The 22,371-nt window shown below is 43.5% G+C and overlaps 1 protein-coding gene across 2 annotated transcripts in view; it reads right to left on the bottom strand.

The window, feature by feature from the left end:
- RAPGEF5 (Rap guanine nucleotide exchange factor 5) overlaps nucleotides 1-22,371 on the bottom strand; it is a 372,046-nt gene that overhangs the window by 136,049 nt on the left and 213,626 nt on the right. For both annotated transcript variants that reach the window (XM_073677776.1, XM_073677777.1), the window contains one exon: nucleotides 14,787-14,909. In XM_073677776.1, coding sequence (XP_073533877.1) covers nucleotides 14,787-14,909 — 123 coding nt within the window. The remainder of the gene's footprint in view (nucleotides 1-14,786; nucleotides 14,910-22,371) is intronic.

Here is a 22,371-nt window from a genome sequence, read left to right as displayed (position 1 = left end):
AGGCCACGGTCCACTAGGGGGGAGAAGGATGTCGGATACGGAGGAGAGCTTCACCGCTTCAACCCCCGCCAGCGCCACCGCTGTTGCGGTCATGCCTTTCACCATGCCCTATATCCCGGGGGCAGCCTGGCTACCCCAGTACTCAGGGGAGTCACATACCCTGCATGACTTTAGAGAAAAGCTGGATAGCCTCTTCCAGGTGTACCCCCTCACAGAGGAGCAAAAAGTGAGCATCCTGGTGGCCCAATTAACCGGAGCAGCCCAAAGGGAGGTAAAGTCCTGGCCACCTGGGGGGAGGACTGTCGCAGGGATACTAACCCGGCTGAGGGACACCTTTGATACCCGCACCTCAGCCGAGATCAAGCTTAGATTCTACGGGTGCAAACAGCGGGCACATGAGAGTATAAGGGACTATGCCCTGAACCTACAAGAGGCCCTGAGAGCCATTAAGCAGACCGACCCTGACGACGTGGGAGACGAGGACAGGCTGTTGACTGAACAATTTATAGAGGGTTTATATTGCAATGCCCACCGAACCCAGTTGCGGGCAATGGCCTTACAGGACCCTCATCTGGGATTTGCACAGTTCAAGGACAGAGCCATCCGGGTGCTTCGAGAACCGGCACCAGGTGGCGTTGTGACCCCCAGACGCCCCACTACCACTTACCACCAGGAGGCGGCGCCCTTGTCGGCAGGGCCTGTGGGAGCTGATGCGCAGGCTTTGAACAATGACCCGGCTCCAGACCTGCACCATCAGGTCCAAGAGCTAGCTAAAAGCGTTGCTGCGCTAACCCGAACTGTGCAGTCTTTACAGGTTTCCACTCCAGGGAAGATCCAGCTGGCATCCGGACCGGAGGACATCCCGTGGCGTCGACCAAGGAGGACCCCACCGGCCAGAGGAAGACCCAGCGACCGATACAACAAGGACGGACGACCCATCTGCCGCAGCTGCAATCAACCCGGACATATGGCAAGGTACTGTCCTTTAAACTGGCACAACCTGGGGTAGAGGGCCAACCCCCAGGAAAAAGATCACCAGGCCCATCGAACTGGCGCGACAAATATGTGGGAGGACGTCCAGTCTTACCCGTGGTACTGGATGGCATTCCTATGAGTGCCCTACTGGACACCGGGTCACAGGTCACCACCATCCCGTACGTGCTCTTCAAGCAGTACTGGAATGACTCGGATATCACCCGCTACCCTGACGACGACTTGAGTATCATCGCCAGCAATGGTCAGCCCGTGCCACAGATTGGATTTAAAGAGGTGACCATTAAAATCGGTAGAGTCGAACTGGCAGCACAGGGACTGATCATTGTAGACATTGACAAACACGAGAGTCACCCAAAGATAACTCTAGGAACTAATGTAATTGAAAATTGTCTTGCAGAGGTGATTTTCCTTTTACAGCAGGTTGCCAAGAACGCCAGCTCCGGCCAGCAGCGAGTGCTCCAGAAAGAGATCCGGGCACTGATGCGACGGCAACAGCTAGAACTCTCCGGTGGTGAGATTGGTAGCGTAAGAATGTGTGACCCTTTCCCTATTGCCATGCCCCCAAAAAGTGAAATGATGATTTGGTGCCGGGCAGCTATTGGTCTGAGAGGTAGAGATTACCAGGCAATGGTAGAACCAGTTTACTCAGACAGTAGGCCCACCATTTTGACAGCACGGGGGGTGGTCAATGTACGCCATGGGAGGGTGCCCGTTCGCATAATAAATATCGGGAAGAGGGAAGTGTACCTGCCCCGGTATGCCACGCTAGCCAAATTGTATACCATCAATCAAAATTCCATACAGTCCGTAGAACCCTTGCCTCCATCTTCCCCGGAGGAAGGTAACGGCTCTAAAGAAACAATGGAGGACTGGTGTCAGCAACTACATTTGGGTACTGACTCCACTCCCTCACACCAGAAACAGGGAGTCTATCGGGTGGTTCAAGAGTACGAGAGAGTGTTTAGTAAACACCCGTTAGACTTCGGGCGAGTCAAGGGGGTAGAACACCACATCCCCACGGGAGACCATCCTCCCATAAAAGAGAGGTATCGACCCGTACCCCCTGCACACTACCAACACGCCAAGGGGATGCTTAGAGACATGAAGGAGGCTGGGGTGATCAGGGATAGCTGTAGCCCCTGGGCAGCTCCACTAGTCTTAGTCAAAAAGAAAGACAACACCATGAGGATGTGTGTAGATTATCGGAAAATCAACCGTATCACACACAAGGATGCGTACCCCTTACCAAGGATAGAGGAGTCTTTGGCTGCTTTAAGATCTGCTAACTTCTTCTCTACCTTGGATCTCACTAGTGGGTACTGGCAGGTTCCTGTAGCAGAGGCGGACCGGTAGAAGACCGCATTCACCACCCCGATGGGACTTAGCGAGTTTACTTGCATGCCGTTCGGACTCTGCAATGCACCAGGAACCTTCCAACGATTAATGGAGTGTTGTCTGGGCCACAGAAACTTTGAGACGGTCCTGTTGTACCTGGACGATGTCATCGTATATTCCAAGACGTATGAGGACCACCTGAAACACCTGGCGGAAGTGTTCGAAGCTCTGGCAAGCTACGGCCTAAAGGTGAAACCCTCCAAGTGTCACCTCCTGAAACCAAAGGTGCAGTACCTGGGACACGTGGTGAGTGCTGATGGAGTGGCTCCCGACCCTGATAAGATCACCGCAATTAAGGAATGGCCAAGTCCCTCCAGTGTAAAGGAAGTGCGGCAGTTCCTCGGGTTGGTAGGCTATTACCGCAGATTCATCCCCGGTTTCACCAAAAAGGCAGCTCCTATGCAGGACCTCCTGATAGGCCAGTCCCGGAAGGCCAAGAACCAGAAGCCACCCTTCAGATGGGAGAAGTTAGAAGAAGAGTCCTTCCGCCAGCTGAAGATGGCCCTCACGGGGGATGAAATCCTGGCGTACCCTGATTACAGCCAGCCCTTTATCCTCTACACCGACGCAAGTAACATCGGGCTAGGAGCCGTACTGTCCCAGATCCAGCAGGGGAAAGAACGAGTAATCGCTTACGCCAGCCGAAAACTGCGACCCACCGAAAGAAACCCTGAGAATTATAGCTCATTTAAGCTAGAGTTCCTGGCAGTGGTGTGGGCAGTCACCGAACGCTTTAAGCACTACCTCGCTTCTTCCCGGTTCACCGTGTACACGGATAACAACCCGTTGACACACCTGGACACTGCAAGACTCGGTGCCCTAGAGCAGAGATGGATGGCCCGTCTGTCCAACTACGAGTTCACAATCAAATACCGGGCAGGACGCTCCAATACCAACGCGGACGCCCTGTCCAGGATGCCAAACCTACCGGACGTAGGAGAAGATCCAGAGGGACTGGAAGAAGTCGAACTCCCCGCGTTCCACCGTCATGGGACTATCCAGTATTCCCATCGGGTAAGGAGTAAGCAAGCTGCTACGTTTAACCCCTTGCCTCACTACAACTGGGAGGAAACGCAAGACAGTGACCCTGTCGTCCGGCTGGTGAAGGAGATGCTGACTCGGCCAGAGGCTCGCCTTGACCCAGACGCTCCGGAGGAAGCCAAGCAACTGTGGGCTGAGAAGAGTAGACTGTTCCTTTACAAGGGGAAGTTGTGCCGCAGAATGGTTAACTCCCGGACGCATGAACTAATCTGGCAAGTAGTGGTGCCACGGAGAGACGCAGCCATGGTGATGGAAGCATACCAAGACGGGGCTGGACACTTCGGATGGAAGAAGCTGGAGTTCCTGCTGCGTGGGCGGTTCCACTGGGTAGGCATGAGGGGAACCATCGAGAGGTGGTGCAGAGACTGTGGCCCGTGCAACCTAAGAAGGAAGGACCGTGCCAGCCAGAAGACTCCCCTGCAATCCATCGTCACCCGGCAGCCGTTGGAACTGGTAGCCGTTGGAACTGGTAGCCTTGGATCATGTAAAACTGACCCCAAGCAGAAGTGGCTACGTCTACGCGTTAACCATTGTGGATCATTACTCCCGGTTCTTGGTTGTCGTCCCCGTTAAGGACTTAACGGCTCAAACAGCAGCTAGAGCCTTCCAGCAGCACTTCTGCCGTCCACACGGGTACCCGGACCAAGTGCTGACGGACCAGGGACCTGCCTTTGAAGCAGAGGTCTTCCAGGAATTCTGCAAACTGTATGGCTGCCGGAAGATAAGGACGACACCCTATCATCCGCAAACTAATGGACTTTGTGAGAAAATGAACCAGGTGGTAATGGATCTCCTGAAAACGTTGCCCCTGGAAGAACGCAGTCTGTGGCCTGAGAAGCTGCCCGATCTAGTGGACCTATACAACCACATCCCGGTAGGTTCCACCAACTGTACCCCGGCTTACCTAATGAGGGCGAGACCTGGTAAGTTACCTGTTGACCTGGAAATAGGAGTCCTGACACCCGAGGACACTTCACCAGAAGCAGACTGGGACACAGAGAGGCAGCAGCAGTACCGGAAAGTACAGGAGAGCGTGGAGCGAAGTCTCTGTCAGGCTAGGGAAAGACAAGAGAAAACTTACAACCAGTATGCTCCTGCTGTTCCCCTGGTACCCGGAGAGCAGGTCTTGAAGAGGAAAAGACGGCTCCACAAGTTGGACGACCAGTGGGAGAAGGACCCGTACACCGTACTGCCCTCAAGCCACGAGAACCCGAAAGTCTGTACCATCAGTAAAGACGGAGGGGAGACCATAGCCATTGTATCCCGGGATCACCTGAAGAAGTGTCCTGAACAGCTACGGAACCCTGAAGAGGAACAAGAAGACCATCGACCCGTCGAGGAAAGGGAAGATATGGTTAGTACTGTGCTCGGAGACTTCCCTCGGTCCTGGACTCAAGTCAATGGTGCAGTTGTGGTACCCGTCCTCACGTTCCTCCAACCAGCATCCCAAGTGCCTACGGAGCAACAGGTAGAGCTGGAAGAGCAGCCGGTCCAGGAGGCAGAAGACTCCACACAAGCAGAACAGGAGGATCAACCCTCTGCTTATAGTGAGCCTGCCGTACCCCTAGTGAGTCAAAGAGCCGGTAGACAGCTGCCCAGTTTACCCTTGACAGCTCCTACACCCTGTAGTTCAGGGCTAGACAGTCAGCTCCGTAGGTCCACTAGGGCCACTAGAGGCCAGTTACCCGCACGTTGGAGGATTTGAAGTGTATAAATTGTTTTATTTGTGGTTACCTGTTTTTCTTGTTGCTTGTGTATAATTATGTGTTTCTAGTTATTTATAGGAGTCCTTGGTGGATTTACCGGGAATCCTTTGTGTATAGTTGGAGCGTAACCCAGGACGGACTAAAGACTGTTAAGGACTCGGGGCAGGACAGACCCCTACCTGGTTACGTCTCCCTGTTTTGGTGAAATGGACACCTTGCTTTTCTTCAAAGACTGCACCCGGTTGCGGACACGCCGTAACCATCTTTATGTGTTTTTCTTATTGTATTATTATTGTTTATACCTTGTTATGTTTTTCTAAAAATATGTTTAGTCCCGGAGTACTAAATTTCACTAGGGGGGAATGTGGCACCCCAGGGGTCTGGTTTCCACAGTAACGGCGATGTTATGTCTGAGAGCAGGTGGGAGGTCTCTTGGTCAGGGATCCTGTGCATGCCACACCTCCTGCCCAGTCCTGGGAGGGGAAGAACTTCCCCTATATAAACCTAGGGCTGAGGCAGGGTGAGTGAGTAGAGAAGAAGTAGAGACAGAGAAGAGAAGCAGATATAGGAAAGAACATCAGGAGCTCTGTGGGAGCAGTACTACAAGGAGTCAGGGGCTGGCAGCTGCAGAGCTCGCCCTGACTGAGAAGTTATCTCCGGACCCGGAGTCCGAGGCTGTGGGGACTAACTCCTATCCAGCAGCAGAAACCGACCGGCAGGGGATTGCAGGTCCTCTGGCCCAGAAACCCGAAGGCACGGTCACACGCGTGGGACCAGCACCGCCGTCGTGGAGCGGAAGCTACTAGAAGGCCCCGAGTCACCGGCCATACGGGTGAGCACCACACGGTACACTCAGGGACATGGGCTACTTATACCCGCTTCTAGCAAGGTAGCCAGAAGAGTATCGTTAGTTTGGGAGGCCTACAACTCCGCCTGGCCAGGGGAGATCCCATCTGCTCAAGGACTGACCAGGCCCCAATCGCTAGCCAGTACTCCGGGAGGGTCTATCGTTGTCACCAGTAAAGACCCTGAACTACACCGTACCGTCTCTGAGTGGTTCCTGCTACCCCCATCATCCACGTCGGCTGCCCTGAGGCCATACCCCTCCCGTTGGGGGTTATACTATCACGCTGCACAATCCTACCACCGGACTCAGCGGTCTGCCCTGCAGCAGCAGCTCCTTAGCTGTACTCAAGAGATCCGGCTCCGGGTAAGCTCCCGCGTGCACAACGCAGCGCGACACAGGCCCAGGGGCGCGTCATATGAATGTAAAGTTATGCATCTAGGTACCGATAATCTTCAGGCAACAGATTGGCTCATGAAAAATGTGTCACCTATCATATCAAAGTAAGTCAAAGTAAATCAGTAAAGCCACAAGAATGAAAATTATAGAAATACAAATACACCAGGGATGTCAAACTCAAAACACACAAAAGGCCAAAATGGAAAACTTGGACAAAGTCGCAGAATAATGGGCCCCACATAATCCTCCATACAGTATAATGGCACCACATAGTCCTTCATACAATATAATGGGCCCCACATAGTCCTCCATACAGTATAATGGGCCCCACAAAGTCCTCCATATAGAATAATGGGCCCCACAAAGGCCTCCATACAGAATGGGCCCCACATAGTCCTCCATACAGAATAATGGGCCCCACATAGTCCTTCATACAGTATTATGGGCCCCACATAGTCCTCCATACAGTATAATGGTCCCACATACTCCTTCATACAGTATAATAAACGCCACATAGTCCTCCATACAGAATAATGGGCCTCACATAGTCCCCCATACAGTATAATGGGCCTCACATATTCCTCCATGTAGAATAATGGCCCCACATGGGGGTGGTGGTTCTGGTGTTGCGGGCCAAATATAATCACCCTGCGGGACAGATTTGGCCCACGGGCCGGAGTCTGACATGTATGATATACACCCTCACTGCACATTTCCCATACATTTATATTTAGAATCTAGGAGGAATAGCCAATATGACAGTAACATATTGTGCATCATAAAGTCCATAAGTAAGTTCCTAAACATCCCAAAATAGAGCCCGATCTCTGCCAGATTGTCCCTGAGTAACGATTTATCACTGACTTGCAAAGCTGCAAGTAGAAGAATGATACACTTCACCAAATGCGACATGTGAACACAAAGCTGTACTTGTTGGGTAAAATATCAAACTGTCAAACAAACCAACCCACCCTCCATAAAACAAAATCACAGAGAAAACCCACAGCAATGAGCACAATGGCACATTTACATCAATGTATTTTATGATTAATGCTTCAGATATGTTCCTGTAAACAGTCATTCAGCAGAAAAATCATGGCAGACAGAATGCTGAATGTTTTGCTGTAGACAAAGAAAATCAAATAAGGCTTTCCGTCAATGATGTCTGGGCTGCAATGGGTACGTGCCAGAGCTTCATCTCTGCCTGAAATAATGAATGAGAAATATGGAGTTGGGTATCTATCAGAGCATGGCCAAAGCGGTTATCTCACCAAAACACAGCGGAATTATGTACTTGTGCTGGGATAAGAGAAGTACACTGCAAGAACTAGAAGACATTATCGATCTAAAACATATTTCTATGGCCGCTGTTATATATTGTAAGGCTGGACAATAGTATTACAGCTGCTGAACATTTCTAAAAAGTAGATAAAGTTACTGGACACTGAAATATTTGAGAGCTTCTTATATACAGTATGCAATATATAAGAGGAAACATGTAAAGTCAGTGGGGTCATTCATACATATACAAGGATCAGTCCTTCCAAAGGCCACTATACTGAAATAATAAAAAGAGGATGTCAAAAGGTTCTAATAATAATTTTTATTTCTATGGCACCAACATATTCCGCAGCACTTTACATTTTAGAGAGAACTCGTACAGAGAAAACTATAACAGAGTACCACACAGTTCAACAGATACCAAGAGGAGTGAGGATCCTGCTCACAATAATACAATCCATAAGGAAATAGGGGAGACACGAAGGGTAAATGGTAACAAGTGCTTGTATTGTACGGCCCAGCCATCAATAATGTATTCACATAACGCTGCATGAACCGGTCACCAGCCAGCATGTGTGTAAGTACAGATACTGAGGGCTATGAAGTGCATGGAGGGTGATGTGCTACGAGGGTCCTGACTTGGAAGAAAAATTTGGAAGGGCAAACCTGGAATAGTTACATAAGTGAGATGAGGTGATAGGCCAGTCTAAAGAAGTGCATGTTTAGGCCATGCTTAAAACTGTGGGTATTGGGAATTAATCAAATTGTCCTGGGTAGTGCATTCCAGAGAAGTGGCGCACGTTGCGAGAAGTCTTGGAGACAGGAGTGGGAGGTTTGGATTATTGAGGGCACAGGTAGGGTGATAGACAAAGATGAGGGAGGAGATGTAGGGCGGTGCAGAACTGCGGAGAGTCTAAGTTTTTATTGGACTCTGTAGCGGAAGGGCAACCAGTGCAACGACTAGCACAGGATAGGGACATCGGTGTAAAGCTTGGAGAGGAATATGATCTTGGTTGCTGAATTCAGGACGCACTGGAGAGGGGAGAGTTTAGTAAGAGGGAGACCGATTAGTAGAAAGTTGCAATAGTCCAGACTAGAATGAATAAGAGCAACAGTAAGAGTTTTTGCAGAGTCAAAGGTAAGTAAAGGTTTAATTCTAAAGATGTTTTTGAGGTGTAGGTGACATGAGCAAGCGATAGGATGTTGAGAGTCTATGGTTTTTAAATGAAAACTATACATAGAAAATTCTCCGAAATAATTTGTTTCATCTCATATTAGCAATTAATTCTGAAAAATATACTCATGTTTTCTATATCTTCCAGGAGATCAGCCATTTACTCCCTTCTCTTCCTCGCTGTCATGTGTCTAGCTATAAGACAGGGGTGGGGAATCTTTTTTTCTACCAAGGGCCATTTGGAAATTTAAACAATTATTCAGGGGCTGTACAAATTGTGCGCTATTTGCGCCAACAAAGTACGTCATGATGAATTCAAACAAACTGTGGGGTCAGTTTTATGAAAAGATAATAAATTTTATTCAATATAATATAAATATACAGCACAGGAACAGATCATATAAAAGGTTTGGAATGAAAAGATACTCCTTCTATAGTGCCATTGCAGTAACAAAGTATCCATCACAGTGGAGAAATTACAGAGACACACTGGGTCCCATTCATATAGGTAAGGTGTCCTAATAGTTATATTGAACCATGGAAAACACTGAGATGTTGCTAGCGGTTGGATTTATATCTTACAGTCTATCGGAAAGGTTATGTGCAACCTGGTTCTATCTCTATATGTCCCAATGGAAGGCCTAGAGAAAATATAAAGCATAGGAATTACCTTGTGTCCTTGTGGAGATATACTCTGCAAAAGCCATTATGTACCACCTAAAAGTAAGTTCCTGTTTGATAGTCCTGGTCCCCCCTGGGGATGCTTCTCATGCGGAGGGTGCTCGGCATGTAAATATATTTTGAGGACTATGTCTTTTTCTAATTCTAAAAATGATCGAAATTTTAAAATCGTCCATCACATCACATGTGAGACCGAAGCAGTGGTCTACCATGTTAAATGCCCCTGTGGGCTCATATATATAGGTATGACCACTAGAGCATTAAAAATAAGGATACAGGAACATATTCGAGATATTAAGAATGCAATGAATTGTACTGAACCTCAATCATTAAAAACAATCCCTAGACATTTCCTCGAATGCCACAATTGCAGCCCCAAGGGCTTTGCGGCTTGTGGCATCGATCGCATCTATATAGGGATTAGAGGTGGGAACATCAAACAAAAATTGCTTCAAAAAGAAACAAAATGGATGGTCACATTGGATACGCTAGTCCCCAACGGCCTCAATGAAGCCATCAGTTTCAAGTCTTTTCTCTAATTTTCTTTGATTGCCGCGACTTTCCATCTCACAGCTGGAGAATATAAGTTAAACTGCCTGCCCTCATCCTTCTAATCAGGAATCCCAAATGACCTGCTTTCACCTGACAAGCATTTCAAAGAAGATGATCTACTATTGATTTATTATTTTATGAAAGTGTTTTGAAAATCTCTTTATCTGATCTACATTTTATGTTGGTAACTACTACTATTCTGAATTATGTGGTGGTCAGCCATGCATACAACAACACTTTGCTAATATGATATTTACCACTGTTCAGTGTATAGCAATATTACTTGAAATATGGCTGTTCTCATATACACGGCACTGTTGTGCGCACTTTTTAAGTGCGTGCACATAGTCTATATACATGTGGATGTAGGTGTACGATCAAGCAATCAATATATTTAGAAATAGCAATATTACTTGAAATATGGTTGTTCTCATACACACGGTACTGGTGTGTGCACTCTTTAAGTGCGTGCACATGGTCTATATATATATATATATGGATGTATATGTATGATCAGGCAATTAATATATTTAGAAATGAATTTTTACTCCTTATATTTTCTTGATGCTATATGACCGCAGATTATAACAATATTATGTATTGGCTAAATGACTGCTTATTATGTTAAACGGTGATGCTTCTCATCTGATTGCGATATGTTTTTGCTTGTAATTTCATACTGTTTATGGCACTGCTATTTATGATATAAGATTTTTGTGAAAGTTATTAACCTGTCACATCAGTGCAGAATATTATATGCAGTACCCGCTAAATATCATCCCTTCCTTCCATATAATAACACAGGTGTGGAGGGGCCAAGCTTGGATGGGAGAGAGTATGATTCTCTCTTCCCTTATCGATATATACTGATCAGTCAGATATGAGCGCAGGCCTATACATTCTAATATACTCACTCTAACCCCATTCCGTTCTTCTCCACACAGCGCAGACGCGCCTCGTGCATGCGCTGCTCGCGTCGTGTGGCGTCGCTGGCCGGGCGGGTTGCCGGGGTGACGACGTACGTCCTCCTCCCCGTCATTTCCTGCGGACGCCGGCTGGCCGCGCCACTGGGCGGAGCGACATGACGAGTTGTGCGGCGATTCGCTAGCGGCTAGACCCATTCACTTAAATAGCACCTGCTTTTAATTCCTAACCACGCCTCCTGACGAAGCCGGAAGGTGAAAAGCGCGTCGAGGCTATCGCACGGGTCCCAAGCATACTCCGCTTCATCCTATATTATGACACAAGGTAATTCCTATGCTTTATATTTTCTCTAGGCCTTCCATTGGGACATATAGAGATAGAACCAGGTTGCACATAACCTTTCCGATAGACTGTAAGATATAAATCCAACGGCTAGCAACATCTCAGTGTTTTCCATGGTTCAATATAACTATTAGGACACCTTACCTATATGAATGGGACCCAGTGTGTCTCTGTAATTTCTCCACTGTGATGGATACTTTGTTACTCCTTCTATAGTGCCATTGCAGTATCTTTTCATTCCAAACCTTTTATATGATCTGTTCCTGTGCTGTATATTTATATTATATTGAATAAAATTTATTATCTTTTCATAAAACTGACCCCACAGTTTGTTTGAATTCCTGCTTGTTTTCAATGAAATATAATAATGATGTATCACCAGTTTGGTGACATAGATTTGGGAATTCTTTGCTCTTTGTTTTTTTTACTAAATTTGGGATTGATTTCACTTTTTAAGTGATATCTTCATAGGTTTATATAAAGTACGTCATGATGCTGACACTGGTGTCAGGAGGTAATATTTCATTGCATATGTCTCAGCATTCAGTAGTGAAGACCGCGTGCGTGTGCTCAGAGAGCAAGAATAAATTAATGAGCAAGAATAAATTAATGAGCCGGCGGCCATCAAAAAGGTCATCGAGGGCTGTAAAAGTCCCGCGGGCCTGAGGTTCTCCACCCCTGCTTTAAGATGAAGAACTGCAGTAGGAGCCTCACCTCTTTGCTTTGCAGCAGGGTAGAAAGATTGTTAATTTCACCTCAAGACTACACTCTGCCCCTCTGTCATTCACCGGGTGAAAATGGAGCAGGAAATTATCCTTTGTGTTCACAGTTTCTACAAGTCTGTTTATTTCACGAACATGCAGAAAATCCTTCAGACTGACAAACAGTAGCTAGTTTCTCTCCTGTTTAATTTCTCAGCTTAGAGTTCCTTCAAAGAGGTTGTCAACTTTGATCAATATATTTTGTTAGGAGGTCCCCTGAAACTAGGCAGATATCTGGGAATCCTACTGCTTGGACGACCACTAGTCAGCTGCAATCTGTGGGGTGATGGGGTGAACAAGTGTTCAGTTCCCCTACAGGGAAAATCAAGAATGATCATGCTGGGTCCTCAAGAAAGCAGGACATGATCTTTGTAACTGAACAGCTCTCCCCCCTCCTCTAACAAACATAAGAAGTGGTGTCTAAACCAGATAACCGTAAAAACTGTCAGAAAGTTCCCAAGTGTTAGTTTGTATCCTGAACTGTCAAGTAGTAGATTTTTCTACTATTTGCTTTTGCACCCTTTATTTTCTAAGCTGAGCTGATGTGAATATTAGGCCACGGCCCCACTATCAGTATTTGGTCAGTATTCGGTCAGTATTTTTTCTCAAAAAAACAAAACCAGGAGTGGGTGATAAATGCAGAATTGGTGACTTGTTTCTATTATACCTTTTGTCTGATTGTTCCTCACCTGGTTTTGGCTCCCACTCCTGAGAAAAAATACTGACCAAATACTGACAAAATACTGATAGTGCGGTCGTGGCCTTAATGGAGAACTTATGGGTGCAATAGCTCTGAGATTCTCTATGTGAAGTTTATGCCTAACTAGACGCTTGACTATACAGAATGAGGGATGATGATCTATCGACTATTTTATTTCTTCCATGTGCTTTGACACACGCCTTCATATTTATTTACTGGATCATTTTAAAAGGCCTGAAAAAATTGGGCTGCTTCAGAAAGATAGAAACGTTTCAGGTGTATGGCGGCTTTACAATAGATCAACTGTGACTAGTGATAAACATCCAAATACACATATTTCCTTTATTGACAACCATGTACCATCCAGTCAGTTGTAGGATTTTGACTGTGGAAGTTTTAGAAATACTGTTAACCTTGGTACATTGGTGCATAATAGTGTTTGCCGATGCCAACAGTAAGGGAGCCACATGTGGTTGCCAACTAAAAGTTGGCGATCCCTGCTTTAAAGGGAATCTATCACCAGGTTTTTGTCACCCAATCAGAGAGAAGCATAATGTAGAGACAGAGACCCTGATTTCAGCGATGTATCACTTCCTGAGCTGCTTGCTTCAGTTTTGATAAAATCACTACCTGCTGCGATGTAGTCAAGCATATTCATGAGTTCGGTATAACCCCGTCCCCATCACTGATGGGCAGCTTTCTGTGTACCCTGTGCATAGACCAAAAAGCAGCCAATCAGTTATGTGGGCGGGTTTATACAGAGCTCAGCATTCAGAGAACAGATAGATCTGCAGCAGATAAAACTGTGATTTTATCAAAATGACAATAAGCAGCTCAGTAAGTGACACACTGCTGTAATCAGGGTCTCTGACCCTACATCATGCTACTCTCAGATGGGGTAGCAAAAACCTGTCATCAGATCAGAAGTGAACAGTTTTTGCTCTTATTTTTTTCCGCTGCTCCCAAGTATTGTTTTTTTTTGTTTGTTTGTTTCTTAATTCCCCATATGGTTCCAGAGTTATGGGCCTTTTTATGTAGTGCAAATTTTTATGGTTTTAACTAAGGGGGCATTTCTCACAGAGGAATAATGCAGAGCAGCCTAAAAACACGCTCCAGAGAATCTTGTGAGCAACTACACCTTGGTAAAGACCATAAAAATTAGAATTAAATAAAAATACCCATATCTGCGTAAACTTATGGCAAATAAAAAAAAAAAACCTGCATACTTGGGGGAGCAGCAGGAACAAAATAAGAGTATAAACTGGCCACTTTTGACCTGTTGACAGGTTCTTTTCGAAGTACGGAGATCACAGTAAACCTTACTATTACTATACTATGATCGTAAACTACCATTATTGTTATTCTACTACAACTGCAGTAATGACAACCTTAACCTGATGATTTACAGTGGAACAATGTTTGCTTGTACACAATGAATATATTTCCATGAGGCTGGACAAATACATTATTTTTATCCTCACTCATCGCTCACAACATGCCTTAGAGGCTGAGCAACCGAATTGCCAATATAGGGCTGCTGAACGTGTTGACACAACAGATGACATTGACATAACTTTGCTACGAATGCAACATCTGTGGAATAGGACTAGAAGCAATTAAAAAAGGGAAAAAAATAACAAAAGAAAGTAGAAAAAAAATGTATATAAATTCTGCCATGTGTCAACTACATATCAAACTGCTACCTACATGCCAAAAGACTGCAAAAGGTAAACCTATGGCCAACGGCTGAAGGAGTATGAGGACAGCGATGATAAATATTTGTAGAAATTGTTAAAATAAATCGCCTTCCTACAAATTTTTGATGGATTGGACACCAATCAGAACACAGATTTAGAACCATAGACATAATTATCACTACTATTAAATGTTTGCTACTTACAGTTGTTAGTTCTATGGTCTCGTACGTCATATATGCTGGTCAGCACTGATTTCTCTATATAAAGTTTATACAGTAGGTGATAAAACCTACCTGTTGTTCCCTCCTGTCGGATGTCTTCGCTGCGGATGGCAAGAACTGATCCCTGGTCAGCTTCTGTACAAAATCAATGCGTCTGAATTCTTCGCGTCCATGCAGCTTGCACATAACTCCGGCCTTGAGGGTTGGAGAAAGAGCAAATAAATACTTAAATCCACAGTCAAAAGACATGGCAACAATGACAAGTTCACTTAGGACTCATAATATATTCCGCAACAGTTTAGAAGACTATGAAGAACGGAGCACAAGCTCTACGTAAGAGTCTGCTAGAACAATGCTGTATGAAATTATCCCAAATCAAAACCCACTGTGTGTGTGACTGATTTGCTGACTTTTTTGTTTGTTCCTCTCCACCTATTTCCTGTTACATAGGAGAATTGTAACAAGAGGTTAAGAAACCCATGGGAAAGCTGGTCAGGAACAAATGTGACATTGGATGAAGAGAAGTAGCTCGTCACTCCTAAAAATAACATTGTAGCACCTCCTTTTCATCTGCTCGAGTCCTTGGCCCTGATCACAAAATAAGTTTTCACATCAAGTAACCGGCGGGATCTGCTACATGAGATAGTACAGTGCTCGATTCATTCAGAATATTTATACATCTAAAAAAAGTTTACAGTGAGCTTAAAAGTTGGAAGACATTTAGTATGGCAGCAGGAATTATCAATAAAATACAAGAAACCTAAAAAACAGCAGGAATGACGCAGGTTGCAGAGACTTGAGCTACATGATAATACCTCAAAGGAGCTGACCGGGGCACATAAAGAAATGAGGACGATTAATATGTAGAATCCTAACAAAGGTGTAATGTGCTCACTGCAGCGATTCGGCTCATTGCACAGTCCCGACAGTTATTATGCGAGAACTGACATTGGGTTGGAATAACTGCGATCATGTGCCGACTGCTTTCTGTTTTGAAAGCAGTCGGCACATGAAAATCTTTGGTGGGATTTGAAAAAAGCGGTTGCAGCATGTAAACCCAAGAATATCAGTGAACTAGAGGCCATTGCCCATGAGGAATGGGCTAAGATTCCTTAGTAACGTCGTCAGAGGATGGAGGCTAGGCATCATGTTTGTAGCAGGTTATAACAGCCAAATGTGCTCTACTAAGTACGAAAGAAGTTTGTCATTAAGGGGTGAATAATTCTGAGACTGCCATAGTCAAATGGGCATTATGTGTTAAATTTGAAGAAACCACTTCTTATATTAGTTGTGCAGAATTATTTACATTTTTCTGGTTTCATTGGTTTATTACAAACAAAGTTTATAAATTTTGCAATGGGGTTGGGGGAGTGATGTGTGAATAATATCCGTTGAAACTGTGTGCCTAAAGTACATTTTACATAAAAAATATATATTTTATTTGCCAAGGTGAAAGCACCTGGCAAAGACCATAAAATTAGCACAAAACAAAAAGGCCCATATTTCAGGAAAAGTATGGCGGCTTTAAAAAAAAAGAGAAACCTGCATACTAAGTAGAGCAACAAAAGTAAAATACAAGCAAAAATTGGCCACTTTTGATGGGGTGACATGTTCTCTTTAAAGGGGTCATATCATCAACACAAACCATTTTTCATATGTCTTATTATGGAACATGGACGTTATAAAGGAGTCCCCTTCTCTGGATCCGTCCATTAGCCAAGCATGAAAACAAACAGTTCTTGCAGAACAAGACGGTGTGTATTACATGGGTGGCCATTGCCCGCCTTATGACAACAGCAGCTCACTGTTTGTTTCTATAACTGGTGGCAATCAGGTAATGTTCAATCTGAAAGGAGGCTGGTAAATTATTTTTCATTAGAGGATTGTTGGACACAAATTTGAGGTTTCTGTGTACAGGAATCTTTAATTTAAAAAAAAGAAAAAAATGGAACTGCTCAAATAATTTGTTTAAGTTTACTGAACCCACGACTAGAGAATTTTATCAAGTTTCAAGAATGCAGATATCAACTTGGAATTTAATTAAAATTTTGTAGAATCATAAAAATATCAACAAGGCTGAGGCCATTGATAAGCATGGCAAAAATACTCATCACAAAAAACATACCGAGAACAGTAACTTTTTTATTTTTCCATTAATGGAGCTGTGTGAGGGCTTGTTTTTTACATGGAGAGCTGAAAGGGGCAATTCAAACTTTTATGATTATGTTTTAAAAAAAAACAAACATATATACATATAATTTTTGAGGGGCTGAGCTAAATACTGCAATAATTGCATATTTCAGTAGGCAGTGAATCATCAAGCTCAGCCACAGGCTGGACTTCATAGAAGCACAAATATGTTGGTTACGAGGACTAAAGGTGGGGGAGGCAATGGGGGCCCAAATTAGTGCACCACTTGGACTTAGCCACAGTTGTTGTTGTGACTCAGGAGTACAAACGCACAATATGAGCAAATGTTGGCTATAAAGGCCTGTAATTTAATGTTTAATGCATTCCCGATTCACTATACCTTTTACTCAGTTGTATGCTCTGCACAGTGCAAAAAAAGTCCTAAAGTTACAAGAAAGTAGCATGGTGCCACAGCTCACACTGCATGTCCTGGAAATTGTATTCAGTTTGTCATCCACCCATTTCAACATTTTCTTTGTGTTACAAGTATTCATGATGGCACAGAAAAGTATCAATATCAGAGCAAAGAAACAAAATGCTCTGCGATCTCATGACTTATCCATGCCATGTCTCTTTACAGACCAGCAGTCTGTCTCTTTACAGACCAGCAGTCTGTAAAGAGACATAACATGGATAAGTCATGAGATCGCAGTGCAATCTTCACAGTATTTTTCGTTGCCACAGACACACTGTAAAGGTCCTGTCTAGATTAAAGGGAATTTCTCACAAACTTGGTGTGCAAAACCTAATTAGTTCACCAAGTCTTTGTCTCTATTAAAGTTCCAGAGAAAAATAGGAAGCATGGTAATTCAATAAAAGGTGAAGATAAAATCTAGTGTCTCAAGGTTAGACGTCTTAACAATGTATAATGTACCCGCCCATGTACTTTTAATGTAATATACAGCAATAATAGCGCAGATCTTTCCTGTTAATTTTAAAACTTTCCTTCACGGAAGGTCAACGTGTACTTGTAGCTAAGGATCAGAACATTTTACAACACTATAATAAGATGATGTTATTTTTTAGACAGTTTATAAAAGTCTTTCCTCTTGGAAAGAGGAAAGACATCTTTTCCTCGCCTTTTTTTTTACTCTGTTTGCCCATATGGTGTGAATTGGCTCTTTTTGTAAGTGCATATTTTATGGAAATATCGTTCTTCAAATAAATGGAAATTTTAATTACACCACATCGCTGGAGTCTCCTCACTCGCTGGATTTTGGTCTGTAGCTAAGGATCAGAACATTTTACAGCACTATAATAAGATAGTTATTTTTTAGACCATTTATAAAAGTCTTTCCTCTTGGATTAAAGGGAGTCTGTGAGGTTAAAAATATGTAACAAAGTATAGGTTCCTATAGGGTACCTTGCACCAAGAAGAGCCATAAGCCATCTTCATCAGTCCCATAGGAATGGAGCGGCAGTCGAGAATGCACCCAGCAGTCAGACAGCCACCGATAACTTTTCTATCACCTATTCTGTACCCAGAAATACTCCTCCAACATGCATTTACAAATTGTGTGGTTATTAAAATTACTGCTACTACTGGGGGACACGTATGCCAGGACGGGGCCCAGGATGGACTGACAAATACCTAGAAGGGGCCCAGGATGGACTGACATACATACCTGGATTTGCCAGGGATTGGGGACATGTATGCCAAGGTGGGGGACATGTTTGCCAGGAAGGGGCCCAGGATGGGGGACAAATATACCTGGAAGGGGCCCAGGATTGACTGACATATATAACTGGAAAGGGCCCAGGATGGACTGACATACATACCTGGATTTGCCAGGGATTGGGGACATGTATGCCAAGGTGGGGGACATGTTTGCCAGGAAGGGGCCCAGGATGGGGGACAAATATACCTGGAAGGGGCCCAGGATTGACTGACATATATAACTGGAAAGGGCCCAGGATGGACTGACATACATACCTGGAAGGAGCCCAGGATTGGGGACATTAGAACAGGATGGGGGATATTACTACATAATGAAGGGGGGCCGAACACTTATGTTTTCACAGTATTTAGAAGGCTAGAAGGGCCCATACATCTGACCAACATCCAAGGATGGGATTGCTCAGGTCCAAATCTTCACTGGGGCCCATCGGACTCTAGTTATGCCACTGGTAAAATACAATTAAAATTTAACTTTTTTAGATGTGACAAAGAAGATCAAATCTACTGAGACCGTGCTATTCCCAAATATTTTAGCACACAAGTCATCTTTTCATTTAAAAAAATACATTAGCTCTCAACACTGAATTCATACTGCTTTCACTACAATTGGAAATGCTTTTTTTTTTTTTTTTTTTTTTTTTTTTTTTAAAGGACTTTTGAGCATAAGGGATGGCATTCATTTTTCTTTTTATGAATGATCAATGCTGAGACCTTAATCTATGAGGAATAACTGCTTTAGAAAACATCGGACTATGAAAATTACAGCGATTGATCAAGTTTATGGAATCAATAGAGTTTTCCCCATTTAAAGCGGATGGAGAAAATACAAAACCGAGAAATTCTAAACATTATTGGGAAGACCTTTTTACTGATCAATAAAGAATAGAAAGGTGTAGGCATTAAAGAATAGTTGCATAAAGAAGAAGCCAAAATGCTTTATAATCTGCTTGAAAAAAATAACTAAAAACTAAATTCAGATACTTATTAAATAAAAGCATAATTTTCTGAATTCTCTTATAGCTCCCGTTACAGTGGCCCCTAGTTGCAGTCACTTTCTCACTCCATCCTGCTTGCTTTCCACTATTGGGGTACGTTCACATGACAGTATAAAAAATTGTTCAGAGTTGCATCCAGAAAAGTAGAACGATTTTTATTCTCTCTTGTCACCCATGTGCAGTCCGTATACAGTCCGTATTTTTAATACACAAATTTGGTCAGTGAGCAAAACTTATTCATCTGCACTGTCCCATTGAATAACATTGGTCTGAGAGCGATCAGTTATTTTAGCGCACAGCACTCGGACCAAAAATATAGTCACGTGCACAAGCCCTTTGAGTCAATGAGGCAAATTTACTATTCAGACAGCATAAACATATATGAAGCAGTTGGATAATGTGCCAAATTTATTACAGGTTTTTGTTGTGAGCAACAGGACACCTTATAACACAAAGGGGATGGGAAAAAAGAGACCAATTCCTTTAGGGTGTTTTGAAGAAACAAATGATATCTGAATGAATTTAAAAAAAACGAACTAAAAAGCTTAGCAGAAACAGCTTAGGCTATGTTCACACACGTTGTGTTTTTTTCTCTGCTGCAAATCTGCTGACAACTTTTCTCTGGCAGAAAACAGCTGTGTCAAAAATGCAGGTTTTCCTGCGTTTTTTGTATGCATTTTTTTCACTGTTCTTCTGTCTCTTTTTAGGCATGTACATAAAGTTCTGTGAAAAAAAAGAATCTCATTCTATTTGGCTATCAAAAACGCAGCACGTTTTTTTCACTACCCATTACTTCCTATGGGTGAAAAAATGCTCCAAAAACGCTGAAAGAAGTGACATGCTCTATTTTCCAAAAACGCAAGCAAGGCAGAAAATATGCAACAAACAAAACGCAACATGTGTGAACAGAGAATTCTGGTTTCTCAAAGACTTTGCTGGTACTGCCAGACGCAGCTGAAAATTTGTATAAAAATCTGCTGCAAAATACGCAGCAAAACACATAGTGTGTGAACATAGCCTTAAAATTGTGTCTTTTTTACAGGCGAAAAAAATAATACTGTGCAACAGCAAGTGCCATTATTGTATTTCTCTGTAATAACAAACAGTTTTTGAAACATTCTGTTGAGTAGAGAACAAACTCCATCTAAAATAAGGCTCGACTATTACAGACCGAGAAGCCAGGAGCAATCAATATACCGTATCTTTAAGACTAAGCCGTCTCCTTTCAGGTCTGTCACGTTTACCGATAACAGCTAAGAGATAAGCATTTCTACTTCGGTACAGTATGAATTCACCTTTCTAACATGTATTTGGTCACTTAAGGACAAACACAAAAGCAATAATGACTGTTCTCGGACATCACTTCTCCATTCAAAAGCAAATAGCGCCTAGATCGGTGGTTATTATTAATAAAATATTTTAACAAAAGGAAAAAAGCTGAAGAACTCAAGTCTGTAGAAAAGACATTGGCATAGGCTGCAGTACAGAAAATTACATGTGCATTTGAAATTGTTAAATTATTTGGAGTTTAATTCAGCTGTTTCCTCTATTAGATATAGTTAGGCTTATTTAACCATCTTATATGTATACAGTTGTGTTTAAAAGTTTACACATCCCTGTAGAATTTCTCCTTTCTTGGCCTTGTTTCAGAGAATATGAATGATAACAAAAAAACTTTTTTCTCCACTCATGGTTATTGATTGGGTGCAGTCATTTATTGTCAAACTACTGTGTTTTCTCTTTTTAAATACTAATGACAACCAAAAACATCCAAATGACCCTGATCAAAAGTTCACATACCCCAGTTCTTAATATCGTGTATTGCCTCCTCTAACATCAATGACAGCTTGAAGTCTTTTGTGGTAGTTGTGGATGAGGTTCTTTAATTTCTCAGATGGTAAAGCAGCCCATTCTTCTTGGCAAAAAGTCTCCAGTTCCTGTAAATTCCTGGGCTGTCTAGCATGAACTGCACGCTTGAGATCTCCCCAGAGTGGCTCAATGATATTGAGGTCAGGAGACGGAGATGGCCACTCCAGAACCTTCACTTTGTTCTGCTCTAGTAAATGATAGGCCGACTTGGCCTTGTGTTTTGAATCGTTGTCATGTTGGAAAGTCCAAGTACGTCTCATGCGCAGCTTCCGGGCTGATGAGTGCAAATTTGCCTCCAGTATTTGAGATAACGTGCTGCATTCATCTTTCCTTCACTTCAACTTTTACCAAGTTTCCTGTGCCTTTGTAGCTCACACATCCCCAAAACATCAGCGATCCACCTCCGTGCTTTACTGTAGGAATGGTGTTCCTTTCATCATAGGCCTAATTGGCCTCTCTCCAAATGTAACGTTTATGGTTGTGGCCAAAAAGTTAAATTTTGGTCTCATCACTCCAAATTACCTTGTTCCAGAAGTTTTGAGGCTTGTCTCTGTGCTGTTTGGCATAATATTATAGGTGAGATACTTTGTGACATTTGCGCAGTAATGGCTTTCTTCTGGCTACTTGATCATGCAGCCCATTTTTCTTTAATTGCCTCCTTATTGTGCATCTTGAAACAGCCACATTGCTAGTTTTCAGAGAGTCCTGAATTTCAGCTGATGTTATTTGTGGGATTTTCTTTGCATCCCGAACTATTTTCCTGGCAGTTGTGGCTGAAATTATTCTTGGTCTATGTAAAGATCCGAGGTTGTGGGTTGTAAGTAATCACCTAGGCAGATTAACGATGCAACAATCTTTTATTGATCACAGCCATGGTAATGAGCAATTCCAGGTAAATGGCCAAAAAACATTTCTCTCAGTCCTC

The sequence above is a fragment of the Phyllobates terribilis genome, unplaced genomic scaffold (genome assembly GCF_046119375.1).
Source record: "Phyllobates terribilis strain yellow unplaced genomic scaffold, ASM4611937v1 Scaffold_4__5_contigs__length_816908805, whole genome shotgun sequence".
In the NCBI taxonomy this organism is placed as follows: domain Eukaryota; kingdom Metazoa; phylum Chordata; class Amphibia; order Anura; family Dendrobatidae; genus Phyllobates; species Phyllobates terribilis.
This window is presented reverse-complemented; position numbering and strand designations above follow the sequence as displayed.